At 36.3% G+C, this 24,721-nt stretch overlaps 1 protein-coding gene across 8 annotated transcripts in view; it reads left to right on the top strand.

Moving 5' to 3' along the window:
* The window catches only part of SRPK2 (SRSF protein kinase 2), a 204,787-nt gene that overhangs the window by 64,307 nt on the left and 115,759 nt on the right, over window positions 1-24,721 (top strand). For 4 of the 8 annotated variants that reach the window (XM_079150014.1, XM_079150019.1, XM_079150018.1 and 1 more), the window contains exon 3: window positions 20,001-20,064. The exons of the other annotated variants lie outside the window; for them this stretch is intronic. In XM_079150014.1, the coding sequence (XP_079006140.1) occupies window positions 20,001-20,064 (64 nt within the window). The remainder of the gene's footprint in view (window positions 1-20,000; window positions 20,065-24,721) is intronic. 8 annotated transcript variants of the gene reach the window in all.

Below are 24,721 nucleotides of genomic sequence, written 5' to 3'. Positions count from 1 at the left end.
TATGTGAGGAGGACTCACTTAGTATTATTGGTATTTACCTTTTAATTAGTTTGTAAGACTTGAACCCCACCATAAATGTTACTCTGGACCCACTATAAATATTAGGAGAGGCAGAATATAGTAGTGGCCTCTGGAGCCAGATTGCCTGGATTTGTTTCCTAGCACCATTTACCAGTGGTGTAACCTTGGGCAAAGTTATCTAACCTCTGTCTATGCTTTAGTTTCCTCTTCTGTAAAAGCGGGGTGATAATTAACAACATCAGCTTTATGGAAAAGCCCTGTGCATTAAGTAGGCTAATAAATGGAAAGACTCCACAACATATGTGGCATATGGTAATCTTGATAGCAGTGTTCTTTGTCGGTGAATAGGCTCACAAGCTTTCCCTTAATATTGATTGACTGACTGGGGGAATGGAACCCAAGGCCTTTTGAGTGTGAGGTAAGTGCTCCACACCCCAACCCCTAAATACTTAAGAGTGACTATAGTGCATTCTCCCATGTGCTCTCCTGAAACCAGATTTGCTTAGTTTCTGTAAAGCCAGTGGACTTACACCATTTATTTCTTCTCCTGTTAGTCTGTAATCCCTCTGTTATGCTTCATTGAATGTTTGATTTTTCAGCGAATATGCTTGATATAGGTTATAATTAATTTGTCTTCTGAAGACTTACCATATAAACTAACTGGGAAAAATTCGTACATAGTATATCATCTATTGTGTTCAGAGATGCAAAATTATTTCATTGCCTTAAGAAATACCAGATGAAACAATGTATCTCCTAAATGAGGAACCAGGCAGTGTGAGGGCTGACTACTGTAATAAAAGAACATCAGCTTGTTTGCTTCACTGTGTACTATATTACTTTTGTAAAATTGTGTCTTTTATACAGAGAAGTGCTCTCAGTACAAAGCTGATTGTGCTTGTCAAGAGTATTTTGAAGATGCTTGTTAAAAAGCACTTGTAGAATGGCTTGTGGAAATGGCTGTGAGGTTGTACAAAATATTCTTGGTCTCTTCAAATCCATTTTTAGTAGGAGAATATACAGTATGACTTGTAAGCTTGATAGCAAACCAGTTTAACTTGGGAAGTGTTCATTAGAAATACTTAAGGAAACCATGAACTGATTTGCCAATAGTGTTTATATCCTCTATACCGAAATTTAAGGTAACTTCTGTAGTCTTTTCTACTCCCGAGGCTTCCTTTTGTGTGAATTCCGAACTAGATATCTAGAGTGATGCTACCAATCGAAATATCCTATAAGCCACATATATAATTTTAAATTGTGGTAATATATGCACAAAACCATTTTAACTTGTAGTGTTCAGGGGCGTTAATACATGCTCATTTTTGTTTAACCATGACCACTGTTTTTAAAGAGTGTTCATTATCCCAAACAGTAACCTCCCATTTCCCTTTTCAACCTCTATTCTGATTCTTGTGTCAGTGGAGTTTTCTTATTCTGGGTACTACAGATAAATATCTGTTCTTTTGTATCTGGCTTATTGTACTTAGCATGTTTTCAAGGTTATCTATCCTTGTTGTATCATGTGTTTTACTTTATCTTTTTATGACTGAATAATGTATATAAATGTATAATGTATATAAAATTTAATATATTTAGCCTAATATATTCAAAATTCCATTATATATGTAATCATAAAATATTGAGTGTAATATTAATTTTATTTATTTATCTAATTATTGTAGTTGTCAGTGGACCTTTATTTTTATGTGGTGCTGAGAGTTGAACCAGTGCCTTACACATGGTTAGGCAAGCCCTCCACCACTGAGCTACATTCCCAGCCCATAAGTAATTTATAATTAAGATATTATGAATATATAAAATTCACATGTATTTATGTTTGTATTTACATATTATATAAAACAGATTTATGTTAAAATAAATGAATACTATATAAACAACTAAAATATATATTAAAATATTAATGAAATATTTTCATCCCATCTTTACACTAAGCATAGCTCAATAGCTAAAAGTGATTAGTGGCTACTGTATTAGTGTGTATCTAGAATAAATGAAGAACTACTCAATTATTTGGCAGCACAAACTGTTTTGTATTTTAAAAATAAAACCAATATTTGCTGAAAGATGTTATTTTGAAGAATTTAGATCAACCACGGGGCCAAAAGGATTAAAAGTGACAAAGAGGACATGGCTTGTAGCTCAGCCTAGCATTTGTGAGGCACTGGGTTTGATCTTCAGCACCACATATAAATAAATAAAACAAAAGTATTGTGTCCATCTACAACTTAAAAAAAATGACAAAGATTTGGGCATAGCTTTGCATTAAACGTCACAGAGATTGAGAGCTTTTAGAGGAAGAGATATTTCACTGTGAATTTCTTTTCACCAGAACCTCTGAATAAAAGACCTTAGGAACTCTTGACAGAATTTTATTTGATTCACACCTTCCAAAATACAGTGTTATTGTTTTGAATATTGAGTAAGACTGGAGCAGAAAATTCCATTTGGTGCTTTGAAGTCTGATAAAAAATTCTTGCCTAAACTGTAGTTTTTCTTCTTCATCCCCATTCATTGAACATGGGGGATTGTGCCTAAGTTATATCAGTCATTCCTTTTTTTTTTTTTTTTCTTTTCTTTCTTTTTTTAAAATATTTTTTAGTTGTCAGTGGATATTTGTTTTATTATTTGTGGTGTGGTGTGGAGCATTGAACCCAGTGCCTCACATGCTAGGCAAGCACTTTACCACTGAACCACAACCTCAGCCCATGTCAGTCATTCTTCTACTCTGTCAGAACCTAGAGAAACAGTTGGAGGTGTAGAGTAGAGATACCCACTGGGAGCCCTTTAGGATATGGTAGTGTTGTGTGCTGTATTACCATGAGGAGTTGAATTAGGCACTTAGGTGTGTGTCCTGACCTTAGTTCAGGCGATCCGCAGGTAGTCCAGCATCTTGTGGATGATAGCTTGTGGCTTGAGGCAGTGCATTCCCTGTCTGAGAGGAATTTGGATTCTGAAACTGGGAGGTTAGGACAGTTTGTTGGGGCTGGTATATCTTGTAGATATTAATAGCATTGACTTTAGAGTTAGTTAGATCTGGGACCAAGTTCTAGGTCTACCACTTATGAACCTGGGTGACTTTAGATACACTAACTTGCCTTTTGACTCCCACTTCCTTTTCTGTAAAATGGGGATATTCGTATCTACCTAATAGTATTCCTATATAAATAAAAATATGTAATACTTGTTACATTCAAGGGTGATTATTGTGACCATAATGCAAAACAAAGCAAGAATAATTTTTGTCACCATATTTTAAGGGGTCCTGGCACACTTATACGTTCCATATGCAAGCTTGCAGGTATAGAGCTGATCATAATCACTTTGGAAAGAACCTATCAGATGCTCAGAGAGAAGCAGATATACTGTGGCAGTGGGACCCTTGAATGAGAGCAAGACCAGACTTCTGTGTGAGCCTGAGATGCTCATTCAGATGCTATAGATCATTTTTTTTTTTTTTTTTTTTTTTTGCTATAGATCATTTAAGGAAAACATGAACAGAGGGGGAAATCATTTATAGTTTTTAGTAAATTCAGATCAGCTAATGAGATTCACCCATTGTAACACAAGGCAGTGATCTGACTGTAAGGAATGAAACAGAAAAACAACAGGCAAAAAGTATCATCTCAGCCTGGGTTCATTGGTACAGAAGCAGACCTTCAGGTTCATTTTAAAAGTCCTAAGACTATCCCAGCAGTACCTGTGATGGAAGGCCATGAGTGGCTATGAAACCTAATAAAAACCTTTAATCAGATATCAGTTTCAATCCAGAATGGTAATCTTTGAACTCTCATGTCCAGAATCACTTACTCCTTGAAAACCCGGTGACTGAGGTTTTATCTGTATTTCAGAAGAAGGAATAAGAGACCATGGTGGGATAACAATTGAAAAATAGGAGGTGACCTGATAAGCAGCCTTCTGTTTTTTTGCCTGGGGCTATCTTTAACTTATTCTTCTTGTTTTTCAAGTTGTGAAAATTTTAATGTATTTACTGCATGAAATATGTAAATATGGAGTAGACATAAAGTAGACACCTGCATATCCACTCCTTAACTCAAGAAATAGAATGCTGTCAATGGTGATAATAGTATTCCTTTCTCCCCCATTCTATTTATTTAAAGAAAATTCAAATTTCAGATGGAGTATAGAAGAAGGAAAAAGTTGGGTATTTGAGATGAATGAAAAAGTACATGGGCAAGTATATTTAACTCTGCCTTGAGAAACTTTGAGAAACTATTTTATTACAAAAATAATGATGTGACTTGGAAGGAGGTTGTTACAGAAGAAAAGATGACAAGAATTTATTAATGCTCTGTTCTGGAGCCATTTCACTCTCAACGTCTTTATTATTATAGTGGCTTGTGTTTCTTCCTGGGTAAGTGCCCAGGCATTTGTGACTCCCAACTTCTTGAGGACATTTTCTTTTTCTGCATGTTCTAGCAAAGTATCTGTGCATTGGCACTACTTTAAGAGTTGAGTTTTATTCTATATTCTGAGCCATAGGACTCTTCTGTTTCTTTAGCATTAGTCTGTCTTTCATAAGCACGTACCCATTTCATAGTAGAGACATAATATTTTTTTGGACTGCCTAATTTATACCTGTATTTTTAGATAAGGTTCTTTAGGTCACTGATTTATTTTGGCATTTTTGTTCTGTTGTAAGAGTCTGCCATAGATGGAATTAGAAGGGACAGACTGGGTTCAGTTTTCAGAGTTTGTCTTTTTAGAAATGCCAGTTGTACAGCTTTCTGGGTGTCCCTCACCTTTTGTACTAGGGACTGAACCCAGGGTTGCTTTACCACTGAGCTACATACCAGCCCTTTTTATTTTATTAAATTTTGAGACACAGGGTATTGCTAACTTGCTTAGGGTTTTGCTAAGTTATGAGGGGTCCTCCTTGTCTTAGCCTTCCCAGTATCTGGGATTACAGGAGTGTGCTGCTGTACTTTGCTAGGCTCCCTTTTTTAATGATAGAACAATTTCAGAAAAATTTGATTGTCCTTTTTTTCCTTCAGTATAACACTCTCAAAATTCCAACAGAACATTGCTCTTACCTTGATTAAACTGTGAATTTTATATGAAAGTGAAAATTGGCGTTTTGGAGGCTATTTATAGTGGTGAGATGGCAGTGTTTTTGCACAGTGTCCGTTTGAAAGCTGTGTAATGAAAGGAACATGTTTTAAGTGGGGCATCCTTTGGTTGTGACATTATTTTTAAAATAATTTTTAATTACACAAAAATACTTGTAAAAAATTAAAGTGCAGATAAATGCAAAATTCCTCTGACCTTAATTTGTGCATTCTATGTCCATCTAGGAAGTAAGAAGTGGCTTTTGTTTTAGTGGTACTAGGGATCAGATCCAGAGGCACTTTGCCACTGACTACTTCGCCAGCCCTTTTATTTTTGGGTTTTTTTTTTTTTTTTTGGGTGCTGAGGATTGAACCCAGGGCCTTGTGCTTACAAGGCAAGCACTCTACCAACTGAGCTAACTCCCCAGCCCTGCCCCAAGCCCTTTTATTTTTAAAAAATTTTCCCCTAGCCCCTTTAATTTTTCATTTTGGGATAGGATTCTGTTAAGTTTCTGAGGCTAACCTTGAACATTGCCAGGAAGAAAATCTTTTTCTAATATTTTGGAATATAACCTTCCTTATCTTTATTTTTTATTTATATACATACATATATATGCTCTTGTGAAATACATATCTGTAACAAAAGTTATATTGTTTGGATTCTGTAAGGTATTCTTTGTAATAATAATTATGTTTTGGATGTCATTCTCAGTATGTATGGATCTACTACATTCTTTTCAAAATACTGTGTTATGAATACACATATTATGACTACACATATGAATTTAGCATTGCACATTTATTTAGAGTTCATTTAGCATTGAGTTGTTATCCATTACTTCCTGTTGCAAACAACATTATGATGAACATTTTTGTGGAATTCTCCTGAAACACATGCATGAATGTTTTTCTAGGGTGGATTTGGAAGATGTGTAGAATTGCTGGAGTTTATATATCTAACATTTCTCCATGTTTAATTCAATAAGTATAATACTGTTTGGCATAATTGACTAATTGTTTATGATATGAATTGTGTATTTATAATGCAATAGGATAGGGAGATGGGAGGTCAAGGGCCAGTGTGGATTCTCTGCACTGATTATGCACCAGAATGGGACTGGTGTAGGACTGCTGGGCACCATCACTCCAAGAGTGATGTAGACTTAGTAGATCTTTGAATCAGTACAGCTGGCCTTAATGTGCAGGGAAAAGTTAAATATAAGTAATATATCTTGAGACTTTCTTTGTTAGGATGTACAAAATTTACCCAGTGCCTAAGTTTCTCTATTAAATGCATCAGGAAAAGAATACAGCAGAAATTTTTCTTTAGACTCACTCTTTAAGTTAATGTGTCTTAAGTTTTCCTATCTGCAAAATGGGGATAGTGATAGTACTTATCTTACAGGGATATGGGAATATCAGGAGAGTTATTATTTATATAATAAATAGAAACATGCCTGACACATTACAACTGCTGAAATGTCAGCTGTTAATTGATGTTTTCATTTATTACAAATAGTTATTAGTAATCCTAATGATAATCTTCAGGCATTATCACATGCTTAAAATAATTGTTTTTATGTGATTAGGAACCAGCAACTCAGTACTCATGGCTGAAGAGGATAATGATGAAGAACTTGAACTCTGGAATATTGATTCAGGGTCACTTTGATATAACAAAGTCAAGACTTTCTGAGTGTGTGTGTGCGCGTTTGGTACTGCAGATTGAACTCAGGGGCACTGTACTATGAGCTATATCACCAGTCCTTTTCATTTATTTTAGTTTGAGACAGGGTCTCACTAAGTTGCTGAAGCTGGGAGCCTTCTGCCTCAGCTTACTGAGTCTTTGGGATTACAGGAGTGCACCACCTTGCCCAACTTTTGTGTTTTTCTTTTAAAAATATTTTTAGTTGTAGATGGACACAATATCTTTATTTATTTATTGTTATATGGTGCTAAGGATGGAACCCAGTGCTTCATGCATGCTAGGCAAGTCCTCTATCACTGAGCCACAACCCCAGACCCAGCTTTTGTGTTCTTGATCTGTTAAAGTTTCTCTGCGTTGATTCTTGCTTATAAAAAATGGAGAACTAGTTAAGATTCCCTGTTTATGAATTTAGTAGCAAACCCCACAGGCAGTAAGACTAGAATAAAGAGACTGTTTACTTTGCCAAAGTGTGTTTGGTACTTCGTTTTGTGAAAGCAACAAAGCTTTGGAAGTAGATTTTACTATTGCTTGCTGCTGTGAAAGATTTTTGTAGAAGTGAAGAACAACTGATGCTTGAGGTGAGAATTTTTGGATTTAAAATTAGAGAAGTGATAATTGGCAAAGTTCCTGAGGGGTACAGTGTGGGTATAGATACACAAAATGAATTGTGGTGAATTGACAAGCCTTATAAATAACTCCATGAAGTTTAACACCACCCCGCCATGTCATAAAATTTGCTTTTAAATGTTATTCACCTGTTGAACCTTATATGTAGTTTTGAGTATATAGTTGGTCATAATTCTGTCCTATGAAAAACCAGCATGAAACCTGTTCCACCAGTATCTTTGGCTTCATTTCCTACCAGTACCCTCTAAACTCCTAATAGCCAGCAAAACAATAGTGCACATGGCATGTTCTCCATAGTTTTGCTTGTGCCATTTTTCTACTTGGAATGGGCTCAACCCTCCTTTCTTCACTTGGCCAAGAACTCCTAACCAAACTCAGATACCTTCTCTGACCACTTCCTTTCTCCAGTAAGAATCGTAATTTCTTCCTTGCAGTCTCTGCAGCACTGCTGTGGAATTAGGTCTTGGAGCTAGATCTCCATACTCTTGAATTCTTAAACAGACTTGGCCACATATAGCTTTAGAATCCTTTTTTTTTTTTTTTTCTTTTTTCTTTTAAAGAAAACTGGGGACACACACCTTTTAATCCAAACAATTCAGTAGGTTTTAGCATAAGCACAGTGTTAAGCAAATCACTGTATATTTCCAGAATATTTTAGTTACTTCCAAAAGAAACTTCTGTGTGTTAGCTTATAACTCTCAACTCTTGTCTCACCTTGCCTCAGTCCTTGGCAACCACTTATCTGCTTGCTTTCTGTCTTGATGGATTTCCCTGTTCTGGACATTTTGCATACATGAAATCATATGAGTTGTGTTTCTGACTTCTCTCATTTAGCATAATGTTTACAAGGAGCTTCTGTGTGGTAGCATGTTATTATTACTCTGTTCCTTCAGTGTATGGATATACTGTAAGGAAAAATGCAGCTCAGCTCGGGTCCCACGGTAACTCCAGCCCCTCCGACAGAACTGGTGCTCCATACGCCCGGTCTCAGTTGCGGCTCAACAATAGCTCCCAGAAATTCACAACAGACATGGGAAATCACATAAGGGAATTTATTAAGCAAACAGAGTGTCTCCCTGCAGGTTAAGAGAGAAAATGAGAGGAAAAGAGAAAGGAAAGAGAAAGGGCATGCACTAGAGAAAGTGGAAAGCGAGGAGGAGGAAAAGCAAATGTGTAGGAGGGAGAAGCAAGAGAGGAAAGATGGCAGTTGAATTCCACCGGGCTAATGGGGGACTAATATCGGAGAAGGATACTTGCAAGCTGACTGATGAACCAATAGCTAGCTAGGATGTTCACAAATTGAACAAGTGGTTGGGAGGCGGGGAAAATGGCTGCACCAGAAAGGGTGGGGGAGCAGCTTTATACATTACACATACCACATTTTGTTTATCATTCATCAGTTGATGGACATATGGATCGTTCCTGCTTTTTGATTATTTTGAGTAACACTGCTGTAGACATTCATGTGTAAGTTTGTGTGTGAACAGTCTAAACATGTATTTTCATTTCTCTTGGGTGTATACCTAGGAGTGAAATTGTCGGGTCATCTACTAACTAACTGTTGGAAGAATTGCCAAGTCCATGCCTGAGGATTCCAAATTCTCTGTATCCTAGTAGTGCTAATTGTTGTCTTTTTTGTGGTGTCCATCTTGGGGGGTGGGAAGTGATATTTCAGTGTTTTGATTTGCATTTTTTAATGACAAATTAGTATCATTTTATGCGCTTATCAATCATTTGTATTTCTTTTAATTGGGTTTTTAAAAAAACCGTTGAGTAGTAAGAGTTCTTTGTATATTCTGTGTGCAGGTGGTCGCTTATCAGATATATGATTTGCAAATATTTTCCTCCCACCTTGCAATTTTTCTTTTTATTGTCTTGATAATATCTTTTGATGCAGAGTATAATTTTTATGATGTTCAATTATCCGATCTTTTATATCTTATGCTTTTCATGTCATATCAAAGAAAATATACCTAATTCAAAGTTACCTAATTCAAGCCATGAAGATTTGCACTTTCTTTTCTTCCTCAGAGGTTGATGGTTTTAGCTCTTGCATTTTGATCTTTCGATCCATTTTTAATATTTTAGTACATTGTGAGGTAGGAATCCATCTTCATTCTTTTGTATATGACTATCCAGTTGTCTCATACCATTTGTTGAAGAGACTTGTTTTCCCATTGAATGATCTTGGTGCCCTTGTTGAAAATCAGTTGACTGTACTAAGAGGTTTTATTTCTGGAACGTCAGTTCTACTCTGTTGATTTAAATATCTTTAGGCCTTTTTCACATTTGTTTTGGTTCATATAGCTTTGTATTAAGTTTTGAAGTCAGTAAACAGGAGTCTTCCAATTTTATTCTTTTTTCCAGGATTGTTTTGGTTATTCAGTGTCCCATGTATTTCTATACAATTTTTAGGATCAACCTTTCCGCTTCTGCAAAAGACAGTTGGAATTTTGATAAGGATTGTGTTGAATCTGTAGGTTAATTTGGGGAATAGTGAATCTTTATATAAAGTCTTTCAATCCATGAGCACTGGATATCTGTCAAACATTTATTTACGTCTTCAGTTTCTTTCAAAACAATTTTATAGTTTTAAACTTATATAAATCTTCCACCTTCTTGGATTTATTATTACCAAAAGCTTAGTCCTTGTCCCTGATGCCAATTTAATAAGAAGGACACAGTTTTGAGAAAAAGGAAAAGGAAGGCTTATTGCTTTGCTAGCAAAGGAGAAACAGGGCACTCCAGGGGCTGTGGTTCTGCCCATCAGGGAAAACGGAGGGCTTACTCTTCAAAGGCTGCACTCCAGGTGTGCCCTGTCAGGGGTGGGGATGGGTTTGCACTCTGATAGTGTGTTGAAATTCACTTGTTAATTTGGGAGATAATCACTTCCTGGATATTCTGGTGACTTATCCTTCCTGTGGTGGGTGTATGCTCAAGGACAGATAACTCTGCCCAGGATGGAAAAGGCAATCTTGTTCCCTGCCCCCAGGTTAGGAAGGGGGAGAGGGAGAAGAGGAAAAGAAAAGCATGTTCCTTTTAAAATAGGCCTCAGAACCCTGAGCAACTTAGGGAAGGGAACTTGTCAATCAATCAATCAATAAATAAAATTTAAAATAAAATGACTGGGGATTTGACTCAGTGGCTAAGCATCCCTGGTTCAATCCCTGGTTACCCCCACCCCTTCCAAAAAAAGCTTAAAATAGGCCTCAGAGCAAGGAGGGCCAGTTCAAAGGGCAAAGTGGGACCACTGTTACAGTAATATTTATTCCTAAGAATTTTATTCTTTTTGATGCTATTTTAGATGGAGTTGATTAGCTCTGAGATCTTGAGCAAATTTCTTCAACTTTGAGAGGTTCAGTTTCTGCATGTTCAAAGTATTAAATGAGTTCATATAAAGAACTTTGGTAAGTCTGATGGATCAAGTAGAATGAAGCATCTTTATGTTTTTGTGACTTTCCTTTCCCCGCCAGCCAAGGATAGCAAACTAACTCAGTACTAGTTGGTACTGAGGAAATGCAGAGAGATGGAAATCTTAAGATTATATCTCATCAGTCTCCCTCTTTAAGGTCTAAAAATTGTGATGTGTGATTTAGGGACCCTAGTACCTCTTATAAATAAACAAATGAGTTTATTTTGATATGTCTCCACCCACCCCCCCCATATTGAGAATTGAATCCAGTGCCTCATAAATGCTGGGCAAGTGCTCTATCACTGAGCTACATCCTCAGTCCTTTTTATTTTATTTTGAGATAGGATCTTGGTCGAACTGGCTTTGAATTTTTGAACTTTCTGCCTCAGCCTCAGGTGTAGCTAGGATTGTAGGAGGGGCCACTATGTCCAACTATGACATTTCTTATAGGCCTTGGCTTGGCAAAGGAGTTGGAAAGCAGACATTCATTGCCTTGATGAATTCAGTCTTGTGTGTGTGTGTGTGTGTGTGTGTGTGTGTGTGTGTGTGTGATGCTGGATATTGAACCCAGGACCTTGTACATGCTAAATACTTAATACTTGCCTTATTCTGTGATGTAATTCCTAAAATTTGTATATTGTATTAGAAATAGGCAGTTTTGCAGAGAAAGCTTTAAAACTTGGCCTCATGGTGAGTAGAGCATTGGATGACACCTCGAGTGTAACAGCTTCCTGTTATCTAAGAACTTGTGTTACTTTGTCTGACCAACAGTGCCTTTGTTTTGAGAAGATAGATTAACTATTAATGATAATTTTGCTGTGGTGAGAAACCTGTAACAGTTTTTAGGGATTAATTTTATTACATTTCTTTGCTCACAGAGTGATGATGGTGAAACTAATAAAACTGGGGATGTAGTTAACCATTTCTATTTTTATATTTCAGTATATTTTTCATATTTAGTTCTCAGAATTCTACAGTACCAAAACACTAGTAACAAATACTGTCTGACGAAATGCAAAGTTTTAACAATTCCAGGGTAGTGTTTAGGCTGAGTAATCTGAGGTCTGGGATGGCATAGACAATCTAAACAGGGATTTCTTTGCTCACTCTCTTGCTGACTTTCAGTCACACCTTCCTTGGAGTTGGGGAGGTTGGAATTCAAATTTGGGTGGCTTGACTTACCTCTTTTTGGACTAGAATTTAGAAATAAATAGCAAAATTTTTAAACTAGTATTTCTCTTGGTTTATAAATTATACTCAGAATAAATAACAATTTAAAAAGTGACAAAAAAACATTTCCTCTAGTAAATGAAGTTTCTGATAAGTGGCATAGCAGCTGCTTTGGAGTTCTAAAACAGAAACTTTTTTTTTTTTGGTACTGGGGATTGAGCCCAGGGGCTCTCAACCACTCTCAGCCCTTTTTTTTTTTTTTTTTTTTTTTTTTTTTTTTTTTATTTAGAGACGAGGGTCTAGCTGAGTTACTTAGGACCTCATTAAGTTGCTGAGAGGCTGACTTTGAACTTGAGATCTGCCTGCCTCAGCCTCCCGAGCCACTGGGATTAGAGGTGTGCACTACTGTGCCCAACTTCCTTAATCAGTTTGAGACATGTCTTTTAACTTCTCCCTTACCTCCATTCCTGTCCCATTGCAGTTTAGAGTAAGGTTTAGGAATACAATCCTGTTTTGGAATTATAGCATGAGGAAAATCGATAATGGAAAAAGACTGCTTTTAAGGAAGGGGGTGACATTGGGAATTTATTTTGAAAAAGGAAATGAAATTCTCAAGGTTAAATTTAACAAAATTTAAGTTGTAGTTGAAAAATGTGTACTGATTTGTTAAAATGAACAAAGAGTGTATCAAGTGTTGATTGTTTTGGGTATATATTTCGTATTAATTGAAGTAAGATATGTATAACAACATGATTGGACATCTTTTAGATTACAGTGCAGTCATAATGACGAGCATTTTTGTAAGTTATGTAAAGATTTTGTTTCTTTCAGCCCTAATCAAGTAAATTAATTATCATTCTTTTAAAAAATTATTTTCATTTTTGGGCTGGGGATGTGGCTCAGTGGTACAGTGCTTGCCTAGTGTGCTGGAAGCCCTGGGTTCAATCTCTAGCACCCCCACCCCCAAAAAACAAATTCTTGAGGCAATTTAGCATATTATTGTCCTTGTTGAATTTTTTCCTTTGGAATTCTAACATAACTTTAGTATTTTCTATTCCTTTCATCAAATGTTACCTTATTCACAAATTTTAAGTTTTCACTTTATTCTACATTTGCATTTTGCTGAGTTGTTGGAATGTTTGCCCATCCTGAGAGACTGACAGTGAATGGTTTTGAAAAGTGGGGATAAAGACTGGTGATAAACAGGGACATTTGAATGATTACCTCATTAACATTATTTTTATGTTTGTGCAATTTTTGCTTTCCTGTGTATTGTCATAATAGAGACTTGAATGATAAACACTAAGTAAACAAGGACACCCTTTTTAGGTTAGAATGACCTTTCCAGGTGTTGGTCAGTTAATTATAAACCTCTTGGACATCTCAAAGGATTTCCTTTGTTTTTGCACTTTTATGCAGGGTCTCTTATTTGTCTGTCTCTTAGTTTCAAGTCAGGATGTTAATACTTAGCCCCTGATGGTAGGTAGCATTGGAGACAGAAAAGCCTGTGCAGGACTTTTGCATTTCAGTGGGAGTCAGAGATATACTCCTAGGCAATGAGTGTGCATCTGAGGCAGTGGAGTCTGAATGTGTGAAATAGGAGGAGAAGCAGTTAATTGGTAGTGACAAGAGAAATGGAATTGGGAGTCAGAGACATATTATAATCCTAGAATGGTGGAGCTTAACGGTAGAGAGAAATCCCATTGAGTACCTGGTAACAAAAAAACTTTGTGAGAGCTGCCCGCCTTCTGAAGAAGAGCCTTGCTTGAAAGTTTACTGTGACATTTTTCCTACTAACTTCTAGATATATTTTTTGATTTTTACCCTGTCATCTAAGTTACCTTTGCATACACGTTTTCCTTGTAGCCCAAAATGACTCCTGATAAATGTAAGGCAGCAATTTTTAAAAACCTTAGTTATGTACATCCCAAGTAAAATCAGGTTTGAGGATGGTTATGTAAGAAATTTGGCAAGTGAAAGGAAGTTTATTACATTTGTCAGGATTTAGGTAGAACTTTCTGCCTAGTAATTATCTTTTTCAGGTACTACAAAAAGTCAGGGGCTATGCTGGATGTGCCATGGTGGAGGTGATGCAGGATGACATCATGTCCATGGCTTCTCTCTCCCTCCCTCCCTCCCTTTCTTTTTAGGTGTAGATGGACAGCATGCCTTTATTTTATTGTTTATTTTTAACCCAGTACCTCATGCATACTAGGCAAACTCTCTGCCAGTGAGCTACAGCCCCAGCTCACATCCATGTTTATTATGCTACCATCACTCTTAGAATTCTGGGTGGATTCAGTATTGCCTGATTCCCTCCCTAGCACCTTTATGGTGCTTTCTTTGTTGGGACAGTACGTATTGGTCATCTGCTACCCTCTATCAGGGTTTTTGGGAATTGTCTCAGCCCTGAACTCCTAGCCCTAATACAGGAGTTCTAAACCTCAGTGTGTTATATAATGGAAAAGGAAATGTTAGAGATAGGAAGCCATTAACTAAAGAGTTGTCTTCTTGTGAAATTTGAGTATCTCTTAAGGTGTGAAGGAAAACAAGAACAAAAGGGTATCATGAGGAAGGTCTTTGGGTTGGGTACAAGAGAATGAATAGGGGAATTGAGTGAACTGGTTTTTCTTTTATTGGTATATTAGGTAATGTGTAAGAATATGATGTCACAGACCAACAAATTATTTTAATCAAGAAAGCTGATTAGTAGTGATGATTTTAATTGATTGGAGATACATAACAGTGTTTGAAAAGAATGCAGAATGTTTTGCTTGGATTGCTAGGGTCTGTGAAAATTTAGGCATAGGTCTCAGAGACAATACTCCTTTGAAATAGGTGAAAAATGTGTCTGACTCCAATTGTTTATCTTTTTTTTTCGTATTTTTCCTTTATAAACTCATGTGGCTTAACTGTGCCTATTTCGAAGTGTACATTTAAGAAAATGCAAATTAGCTTAGGTAGATTGTAACTTTAATACTAATTAGATTTACTAGAACTGGCTAAGAAGACTATGAAGGAATCATCACGTAAGTGTCTGTGATACGCTGGTTCTGTGAATTGAAATGAAAATCCAGGTCCCATTCCTTAAGGCAGCTAACAGAGTCAGAAAAGTAATTGATATATTTTAGTAATTGTGTAATGCAAATATTTACAATATATAAGGAGGCAGAAGAGGTAAACTTTTGTCTGAGAGGACATTTAGGAGGAGGTAGCATTTGAGGCTGAGGTTAGAAAAATGAGTTGGGTATGTAAAGGAGGTGAACTGGACAGTGACATTTCTGGGAGAGGAAAATGTATGACAGATTTAAGTGGTATGAAAAAGCTTGATGTGTTTGGGGAACTACCAGTAGTGTTCAATATATAAAAAAGGGAGAATGTTGGAAATTATATCTCAGAAGAGTCAGGGGATCAGTCTGGGGTTCTTCAGAACTTGTGGCTTGGAAGGGCAGTGGTGGTGCAGTTTACCGAGTTGACTACAAAGCGGGGTGGGCTGTAAGTGGAGCTCAGTGATAGAGTGCCAAGACCCCGGTTAAAACCTCGAGTGTGTGTGTGCAGATGTGTGTGCTTGCCTGCATGCATACACACGGAGAGAATTATAAATAGGAACATGAGGTTGGAAAATTGATGAATTCAGTTGTAGATATTGTGTTCCAGGCATTCAGTGACTGGAAAGAAATGTCTAGTAGAGGTTGGAGGATGCATTGTTTTAGTTGTGTTGTGGCAGTGTATTGGGTTAGCAGTTCATGTATGATCTTCATCAGTGCCATATTGTCTTTTTTTTAGTTTTAGTTAGACCCGATACCTTTATTTTATTTATTTATTTTTTATGTGGTGCTGAGGATCGAACCCAGCGCTTCACACATGCGAGGTGAGTGCTCTACCACTCAGCCACAACCCCAGCCCTCATATAGTCATTTTTATCAAGGGCGTAGATAGAAGAAGGGTTGGTGAATGACTGAGAGGGTCCTGCCAGTATCACCAACATTTAAGGACTGGGTGGAAGTTGATGATCCCGTAAAGGACCTAGAGTATGAGGAGAATTATAAAAATAAGGCATTAAAAGAATAAACCGTAGTTGGGTGAGGTGACTTATACCTGTAGTCCCAGCTACTCATGAAGTTGAGGCATGAGGATCAGGAGGATTGATTGAGTCTAGGAGTTCAGAGCTAGCCTGGGCAACAGGGAAACTCTGTCTCAGGGAAAACAAACAAAAAATAAAACTTGTAATATTTTTTAGAAATTAATAATTTCCTATAATGTTATTTTGAAATTAAAATCAAAGTTATATAACTAAATCAGATTAGCCATAACTAAAATGTTTGTTCAACATACACAGGAACCGCTTGCTTATTTTTTGTTGTTAAATTAGTAAGTTTTCTTTTTGGGGTGTGTGTATGTGTAGTGCTGGCTTTGAACCCAGAGTACTTTACTACTGAGCTATATCCATAGCTTTTTAAATTTTGAGACTAGGGTTTTGTTGAGTTGCTGAGACTGACCTTGAACTTGGGAGCCTCTTTGTCTCAGCCTCTGGAGTTGATTACAGGTGTACAATACTGTGCCTGGCAAGAAAATGTGGTCTTTAGGTGGGAGTAGGACTGGAATCATCAGGGCAGTGGCAAAGGATTGATTAGAGACTGAAAGATACAGAAGGAACTGATCAATGTACTGTCAAGCATTTTGGAGTGCTGTTTAAGTGTAGCAGAGTGGTGGATAGATTGCAGAGGGAATACAGATGAAAATTACAGGGAAACATTCAGGTTAATAAACTTTTTTAAAAAACATTAATTGATCTAAAAATATAAAATAGATTGTGGGTTGTTGAATTAATAGTTAATTGCAAGGTGTAAGACCGCTGTTTTGGAAGAACCAAAGAGTGGTGGTGAAGAGAGCCATTTAAAATTGTGGGGGTAGGGTGTGGTGTATGGTTTTAAAATGTGACTTACAAAATCAGACTGGACCTCTATTATCAATTCATAGATAAGAATAAATTCTAGAAGGATACTTGTAGAATGCTACCATAAAATAGGATATTAAAAATATGTTGATGTGGAAAAGAGCTTCCAAATTTAATAGACTAGAATTTATAAAGAAAAAGATTGGGCTGAGGTTGTGGCTCAGTGGTGGAGCACTTACCTCGCACATGTGAGGCACTAGGTTCAATTCTCAGCACTACATAAAAATAAATAAAGTTCCATCAACAACTAAACATTTTTTTTTAAAAATTGGTTGAATTAATAGCAGAAAAATAGAGTGTATGGTTTCAGATCTTACCCTAGGAGTAATTAATAAAGTTGAAAAACAGTTGACTAATTGTCGGAATATATTTGCAGTATATATAAGAGACTGTGCTAAATGTGGCGGTGGGAATGGGTGACTCAGGTGATACGGAGGTTCAGAAGCCCTTTGATTGAGGATGCCAAGGTTCATCAGTGCAGTACGGACAATGAGAGTCTCCCAGGATTATGGTGGATGTTGTATGGAATTGAAGTTAGTGGAATTGACTTCTGAAATTCTTTATTTTTAGTTGTAGATGGACCAATACCTTTATTTTTTTATTTAGTTTTTTGGGTGCTTTGGATCGAACCCAGTGCCTCATATGTGCTAGACAAGTCTCTATCACTGAGGCACAACGCCATACCTTGAAATTCTTAATGTGGGGAATAACATACCCAGGGAGAGTATGGATAATAACATAGATGGAATACATGTGTTTCACGGCATATGATATCGATGCAGTGTTTTTCAACATTCCTGAATCTTTCTGTTCTTTTGGAAGTATAAACAAATCTGACTGTTTGGCAAAAATAACGTTGGAATCCTTTTGATGTATTACTAGAGTCCTCTTTGGCTCCCAAAGTCACCAAATCATAAAATGGTTTATAGCTTGAACTTTTCTTCTTAATGTTTACAAGATGAGCATAAATATCATTAGAGCTGTGTAATTTAATCTTGAACTTTTTAATCTTAAGTGCACTAATTTTATATAGATATACTGAAATATGAACTGTTTATTTTTTGGAATAAAAAAATAGTCACAATGAAGATGGATTTAAGAGTAATTTTATTTTCAAAGCAGCTAGTTGATAAAGAGTAATTCTCTAGAAGGGGAATCAGAGATACAGATTAAATTTCCACATACAGTTAACACTCAAGTGATATAAAAAGGTTTATGTTGAGGTTGATGACAAGGGGGAAAAGTGAATTTAAACTATGGGAAAACTATTTAAAATTGGGCAAGGTCTGTATGCTTCATTGACTCATTCAGTAAATATTGGGGGGAATAGACACTGCATAATAATGGACAAGGAGGGCTTCCCACATGCCAAGCACAATACTTACTGAACTTTTCATGGATTATTTCAATAAATTCTCACAGCAGTCTTTCAAGTAGGAATTATTATCCCCATTTTACAGGGAAGGAGAGAGAGGCTTGTAGAGTTTATGTAATATCCCCAAGGTCACATGCTTTTAAAAATGATGGAGAAGCCTTTTCTTAAATCCAAGGCAGAGCTGGAGCTCTTAGTCTGTTCTTTTTAATATGGGGTGGGTGGGTGGGCGTGCGGGGAAAGGGGCCTTCACTAGTGTTCACCATGGCACCATTTGTGCAGCTCTGTAATTCATCTTAGCATACTCAAGGTAAGTTTATTTCTCATCCCAGTTGTTACCAGTTCTATAATGCTTATTGGATGAAAATAAGCTTAGACAATTGGAAAAAGCTTTATTTTAACTACATTGAGAGGTTATTCATCTACAGGTCCATTGCATTTTATGCAACTAATTTTTATTCCTTTTTCCTTTAAATTTTCTTGTATTATACTTTGATTTCATTTTTTAAACATCAGAATTAGTTTGTCTCTAAAAAATAAAAAAGGAAAAATTATTGAGGTCTACTTTGAAATCCTGAGACTGCTCATAGCATTTCAGTGGCACTGTGCTTTATTTTTAGTATGTGAACTTATTATTATGAAAACATACTTTAATTTTTAAAATCGAGTTAGAAATACTTTTTAGGAATAGGAAAACAGCCTTACACATGAAATAATAGGACTGTGTTAGTTTTATTCACTTAAAATTATGTGCATTAGATCAGTCGTTGGCATTTTAAAGGAAGTGTTTCATTTTTTTTTTCCCTCATCTCTTCCTTCTCCCTCTTTATTTTCACCCTTCCCTTTTAGTCTGTTACTTCCTTTCCAGAGCAGTATGAGCAATTATCTTTTGATTAAGTTGAACTGGTGCTTACTTTTCTGTTGTAGATGGCATTGCCAGTCCTTTCCTAAAAGGACAAGAATGTTATCTCTGCTCGGTAACTGGGTGTTGCTGTTCACTTGTACTGTACTGTGAAGGAGGAGGGGAAAATTAAGGTGTAAAATAACAAGTCTTTTCTAACGGAGCTAGGAACTAGATATTAGCTGTATCTTTAATGAAAAACAAGAAATTTTAACAAAGGTTAAGCATTTTTAATTGTTAAGTTGGAATTCTGTTTTAATATTTCATTCTTAAGTGACAAAAATGATTCACTGAGCCATATTTTTTAGGGCCAGTGAAATAGAAGCAGCCAAGGGTTGCATATTTGTTCACCATAGTCTGAAACATTATTATCCAGGCTTATCAAATTATCCAGTATATTGAATTCTGATGTTAGCATTTCTTGTTTGTATTTTAATTTGCTAAACTTAAAATCATCTTCTAGAGCCATGCAAGTTCTACCTTAAAAAAGAAAACACCCCTCTGCTTAAATGAAATGGTACTTCCTGCTTTCATAAACAGTCATGTGCATAGTTTAGCAAGGCCTGATGCCTCTGGAGCTTTTTCCCTTTATAGCACCATTGAATCCCAGTCCTAACAGAAGTACTGTGAATCTTGTGGCCTCATTCTGAACAAAAGGGATTAGAGAAGAAAAATCTCTTGATATAAGGCTTGGAAGCAAGGGCAGGCAATCTTGGTTGTGAATATTTTCTGATTTTTCCAGAAATCAAGCAGAAGATTGAGCTGCTGATGTCAGTTAACTCTGAGAAGTCGTCCTCTTCAGAAAGGTACAGCTACATCTCTTGCATGAACAATTAATGGTGTAGCCTTACTAAGAAACAAACAGGACATTTTTTTTTTTTTCTTGTCAAGTTTGCTACATAACGTATTGTACTGCATGCTGGTATTGTGCTGTATTGAAGATGTGTATTTGGGGAAGCGGTTCTGCTTTTGCGAAGGTTAATTGATTTTCTTCTTCTTCTTTTTTTTTTTTAATAGTGAAGCCTAATCAGCTGCAGCATGCACACCATAACACAGTGGACCGCTGGTTTATGTGTGACAGCTGTTGAAGGCTTTACAAAATAATTTAACAAACAAAAATCTTGCTTTCTTTAAGGAAATACTACTACTAGATTTTCTTCCTGTATTTTGAGGTTGTTGCTGTTCAGAATTACCAAGGTTATTTGTAAGAGACTTAGGTTAAAAATATTTGATTTTTGGTTGAAACAAATATTTTCTTATGTGGAAAGGGAGTGCCATTTGTAAATAGCTTAGGAATTGCAAACCCACAGATTAGTCACATTCTGAAAGAGAGATATGATGCTTCTTCAAGTCTGTGCTAGGAAATGGAACAGTCACTGCATGCAGTAATGGTTCATGCCTGCAGGTAAGGACAAAATGACTCAGAAGTATTTTTAAAGCAATTATTTTACCTGCCAATCATATGATTATACCTGTAAGGAGATATTTCATTAAAATGACTATTTTGCCTTACAAACAGAGTTTAAGATATTTTTATCTTTAGATAGTCCGAAATGAGTCTAGAGTTCCCTATTTTGATATGTAAATACTGTGTTTACTTCTGTCTACCAAAATTGTGTATACTACATAATGTTTTAATTTGAGGTTCTTGGTTATACCATAGATGCTTACCTTTCTCTTGGTTATCCAATAGTATGTACCTAATGTTGATATTGTATTTAAGGTGTATTGATGTATCTCTTCTATGGTTAATTTTCAGGGTTATCTTTTTTGTTCATAGATTTAAAATTTAGGAGAATATTATGGAGCAATAATTTGGTGCTTAGGGAATGATGCAGGAAAAACCCTGGGAATAAATAAGAGTTGAAGGACCTACCACAGCAAAATGGATTAACTTAAAGTATACTAGTCTATGAAGGAGATGAACTGATGGCAAAGTGATCATGCTATAGAGATTTATTAGTATAATTAGATGTTACTGCTTTCTGTAGAGACTGAAAATAGAAAAGTTGAGAGTCACTTGATTATTTTTATGTGGCTTCTAACTTCTGGTTTGAGGCCGACCATCTGATTTTAAGTATTCTGTTTGCTGAGGTGAAACCCAGTTTTTAGCCTTGTGAATATTCTGCCATTAAAATGGTGGTGGTGGGAGGGGAGAAAGTGTTGAGTAGTGAGCAGTCCCAGTGGCAGGAAGAATGTACTTAATGAGATGGCAGCAGTGATTGTGTTAGCCTTCTGTAGTATCATGAGTTCTCTGTGGGTAAATGGAGGGTGCAACCGAGTGGATGAGTATTATTGAGAAACAGACTAGAAATGGGTAAAGTTAAGATAGTCTAAATTTTTTTGGTGATTTTATTTACTTGCTTAGTCTCTTGTGCTCATTTGAAGGAAAGCCAAGGACGCATGTGGTTCTGACTTTGAAGTTTAGAAATCAACCACTGTGCTGATAATGTTATAAGCAATTCTAGTGGTGCTTACTTTATTGTTTTAGTAGTATTAGGCAGTTGTGATATGCTGACTTAAAGAGTGATGAATGTAGCTTATGGATCAATATAACATTTGTAAGCTCAGGAATTAATATATTAAAATCAGAAAATACCCTTTTCCCCTGCCTTTTATTATGTCATACTATAATGATTTGTTATATCATTTGGCTTTTTAAAAAAAAGAACTTGAAAAATAAGAACCTGAAGTTAAAAAAAATTTAATGGCATTACACTGTGTCCTCCCTGATATTGTCATACCTCACAGTATCTAGCATTTACCCACACTCTTCAATTCTTAGCTCATCAGTTAGTGCATTTAAAAAATCTTTGCACTGACTCAGATTTTTCTATACTTTAAAAAAAAAATTTTTTTTGTTTAATTTTTAATTTGGTGATGGGGATTGAACCCAGGACCTCATGCATGCTAGGCAAGTGATTTACCACTGAGCTATCTCCCCAGCCCTAAAATTTTCTATTCTTACTTAGTTATTATTACTAGTTACTTATTATAATACTGGGGATTGAATTCAGGAGCATTTTACCATTGAGGTACCTCCCAACCCTTTTTATTTTTAATTTTTGAGTCAGGGTCTCCCTAAGTTTCCCAGGTTGTCTTTGAGCTTGCCATCCTCCTGCCTCAGCCTCCTGAGTTACTGAGATTATAAGTGTGTGTCACCCATGCCTGACTGTTTTTAAGACTTAAAATTAGTAGTCTGAGGCTTGGTGACCTCTGCATTTTAAAGGTATTTGGGATTTTCAGTGTTTCTAAGTATCTATGGGACGGAAGGGTAAAGAAACCTGATTTTTTTTTTTTTTTGTGGAGGGGAGAAGCTCCTTGGGTATGTGAAACTAAAAGCTGCCTTCAGCACAGCTGATTTTGTTCTTACAATGTAAAATGATCTTTTGATATTTCAGGGAATAGAGCAGAGAAACAGCACTTCTAAATACAAAATGTAATACATAGGGAAGCTGTGATGTGATGGTTCTAATATTTTCATCTCATATTTTTAACCTGTGGAAATTGCTAATCTTGTGAGAAGTGTATTAGTTGAATTATTTGTTTAAACAATTTTATAAAATGAGAAAAGCAAAATAAAAAGTAAGCAATTTATTTTTGTAGACTTTGATACTGCCTTCATCGAAAGATAAAAATGTGATTTCAAGTGAAATTATAATGGAATTTTAGTTTGTTTCAGGGGCTAAATTAGACTATGTGTTTTCCCAGCAGTTCTTAATACCACCTTGATTTTTTTTTTTTTTTTTTTTTTTCCTTTAATAAAACTGGAGGTCCACAGAGCATTATTTTGTAGGGGTTGCATTGAGTGCTTCTGTTGAGAATGGCTGACTCATAGACCAAAATTAATGGGCTTACAAAAGTTACAGTTTAGTGTTTTTTTTTTTTTGGTGTGTGTGTGTTTGTGTGTCTGTGTGGTGCTGGGGATTGAACCCAGGGCCTTGTGCATTTGAGGCAGGCACTCTACCAACTGAGCTATAACACCAGCCCTGGTTTTATATTTTGAAAAGAAAAATTCCAACTTACTCATTTTAAAAATTAAGAGCAGAAACCAGGCATAAGTTGTAGTTACCTGTAATCCCAGCAACTTGAAGGCTGAGGCAGGATCTCAAGTTCAAGGCCAGCTTGAGCAACTTATTGAAACCCTAAAAAGGGTTGATGGTGTAGTTCAGTGGTAAAACACTCCTTGGTTCAGTCCCCAGTTATCCCGCTCCCCCAAAACAAAAAGATTAGAGAACTTCACTGAATTATTATTAATAATAATAAATATCTGATGATGAATAAAAAACAAATCATGTATTATGGCCAGTTAAGAGGAAGCCACATCTGCTGCAAGAGAGTACTCTTCAGGAGATTTTAGGAGTAAATTCTATGAAGTTAGTCGTCCCCCACCCCTGTATTGGCATCAAATCCAGGGCATTGCCCATACTAGGCAAGTACTCTGTTATTGAACCACACCCCCAAGTCCGCAAGTTTTTCCTTATACCTTTTTATTTTTTTTAATTGAGTGTCAGTTGAATGAATTAATGCATTCATCTTAAACATGGTGGATACAGTGATGGGCAGTTTTACCTCCTTGTCTGCTTCCATTGAACTTAACAAATTGAATATTTCATGAAAAAAAGTTGTTATTTATTTTTATCCTTCCCTAGCTGTAGACTCCTGGGGATTATTAGGTCAAGCAGATGGTGAAGAGGAGGAATAGTAGTAATCATAATAGGTGGGAAAAGGGTAGTAATCACTTATTAAACTGTTCAGATTCCATTTCTAAGTTCTTAACAGAAAGAGGGAAGGAGGGAGGAGAATGAGCAAGAGGTGTGTATGTGTGTGGTGTATAGAAGGAATGTCTATTGGAGGACTGTGACAGATCATCCCAGAAGATCCTGAAGAAACAGAAAACATTTTTGCTGTACTAACATTTTTGTTAAATTATATTGCTACTTTTTCAATGAACTCTTATAAAAAAAAGTGTGCAGTTCTTAATAAGGAAGAGTTGAACCTAGAGTGTTCAGTTATTCCCAGTCCATTTAGGCCAGCCCAGGCAGGACTGAGGAGTTTGTGAGGGGGGAGGGTTTCTATGTTACACTCAACCTTGTGTCCCTCGGCTTAGCGTTAAATGTAAATTGATGTTGTAACCAGTAAAGTCTACAATCAGCTAAAATTTAATAACTAAGTAACAAGGCCCTGTAGGTTTGCAATTTCTTAACAGGATCACTTATTTATGTGGGTGTGGGGGTGTGGTAAGGGTGGTGTTCGGTATATTTAATTATAAAGGGTGGGTCTTATGCTAGAATAGATAAGAAGTACTCTTTTATTTCATTACTATCCCACATAAGTAGCAAATACTGAGTTCACAAATTGCTAGCTGCTTGTTCAGGAGAGTAGAAACGTCAGGGAGAAAGGACTATAATGTTACATTGTGGCCTATATTTTACCACTGCTGAATATACAGGATTGGTGAGA

The sequence above is a fragment of the Sciurus vulgaris genome (assembly GCF_902686455.1).
Source record: "Sciurus vulgaris genome assembly, chromosome: 8".
Lineage (NCBI taxonomy): Eukaryota > Metazoa > Chordata > Mammalia > Rodentia > Sciuridae > Sciurus > Sciurus vulgaris.
This window is presented reverse-complemented; position numbering and strand designations above follow the sequence as displayed.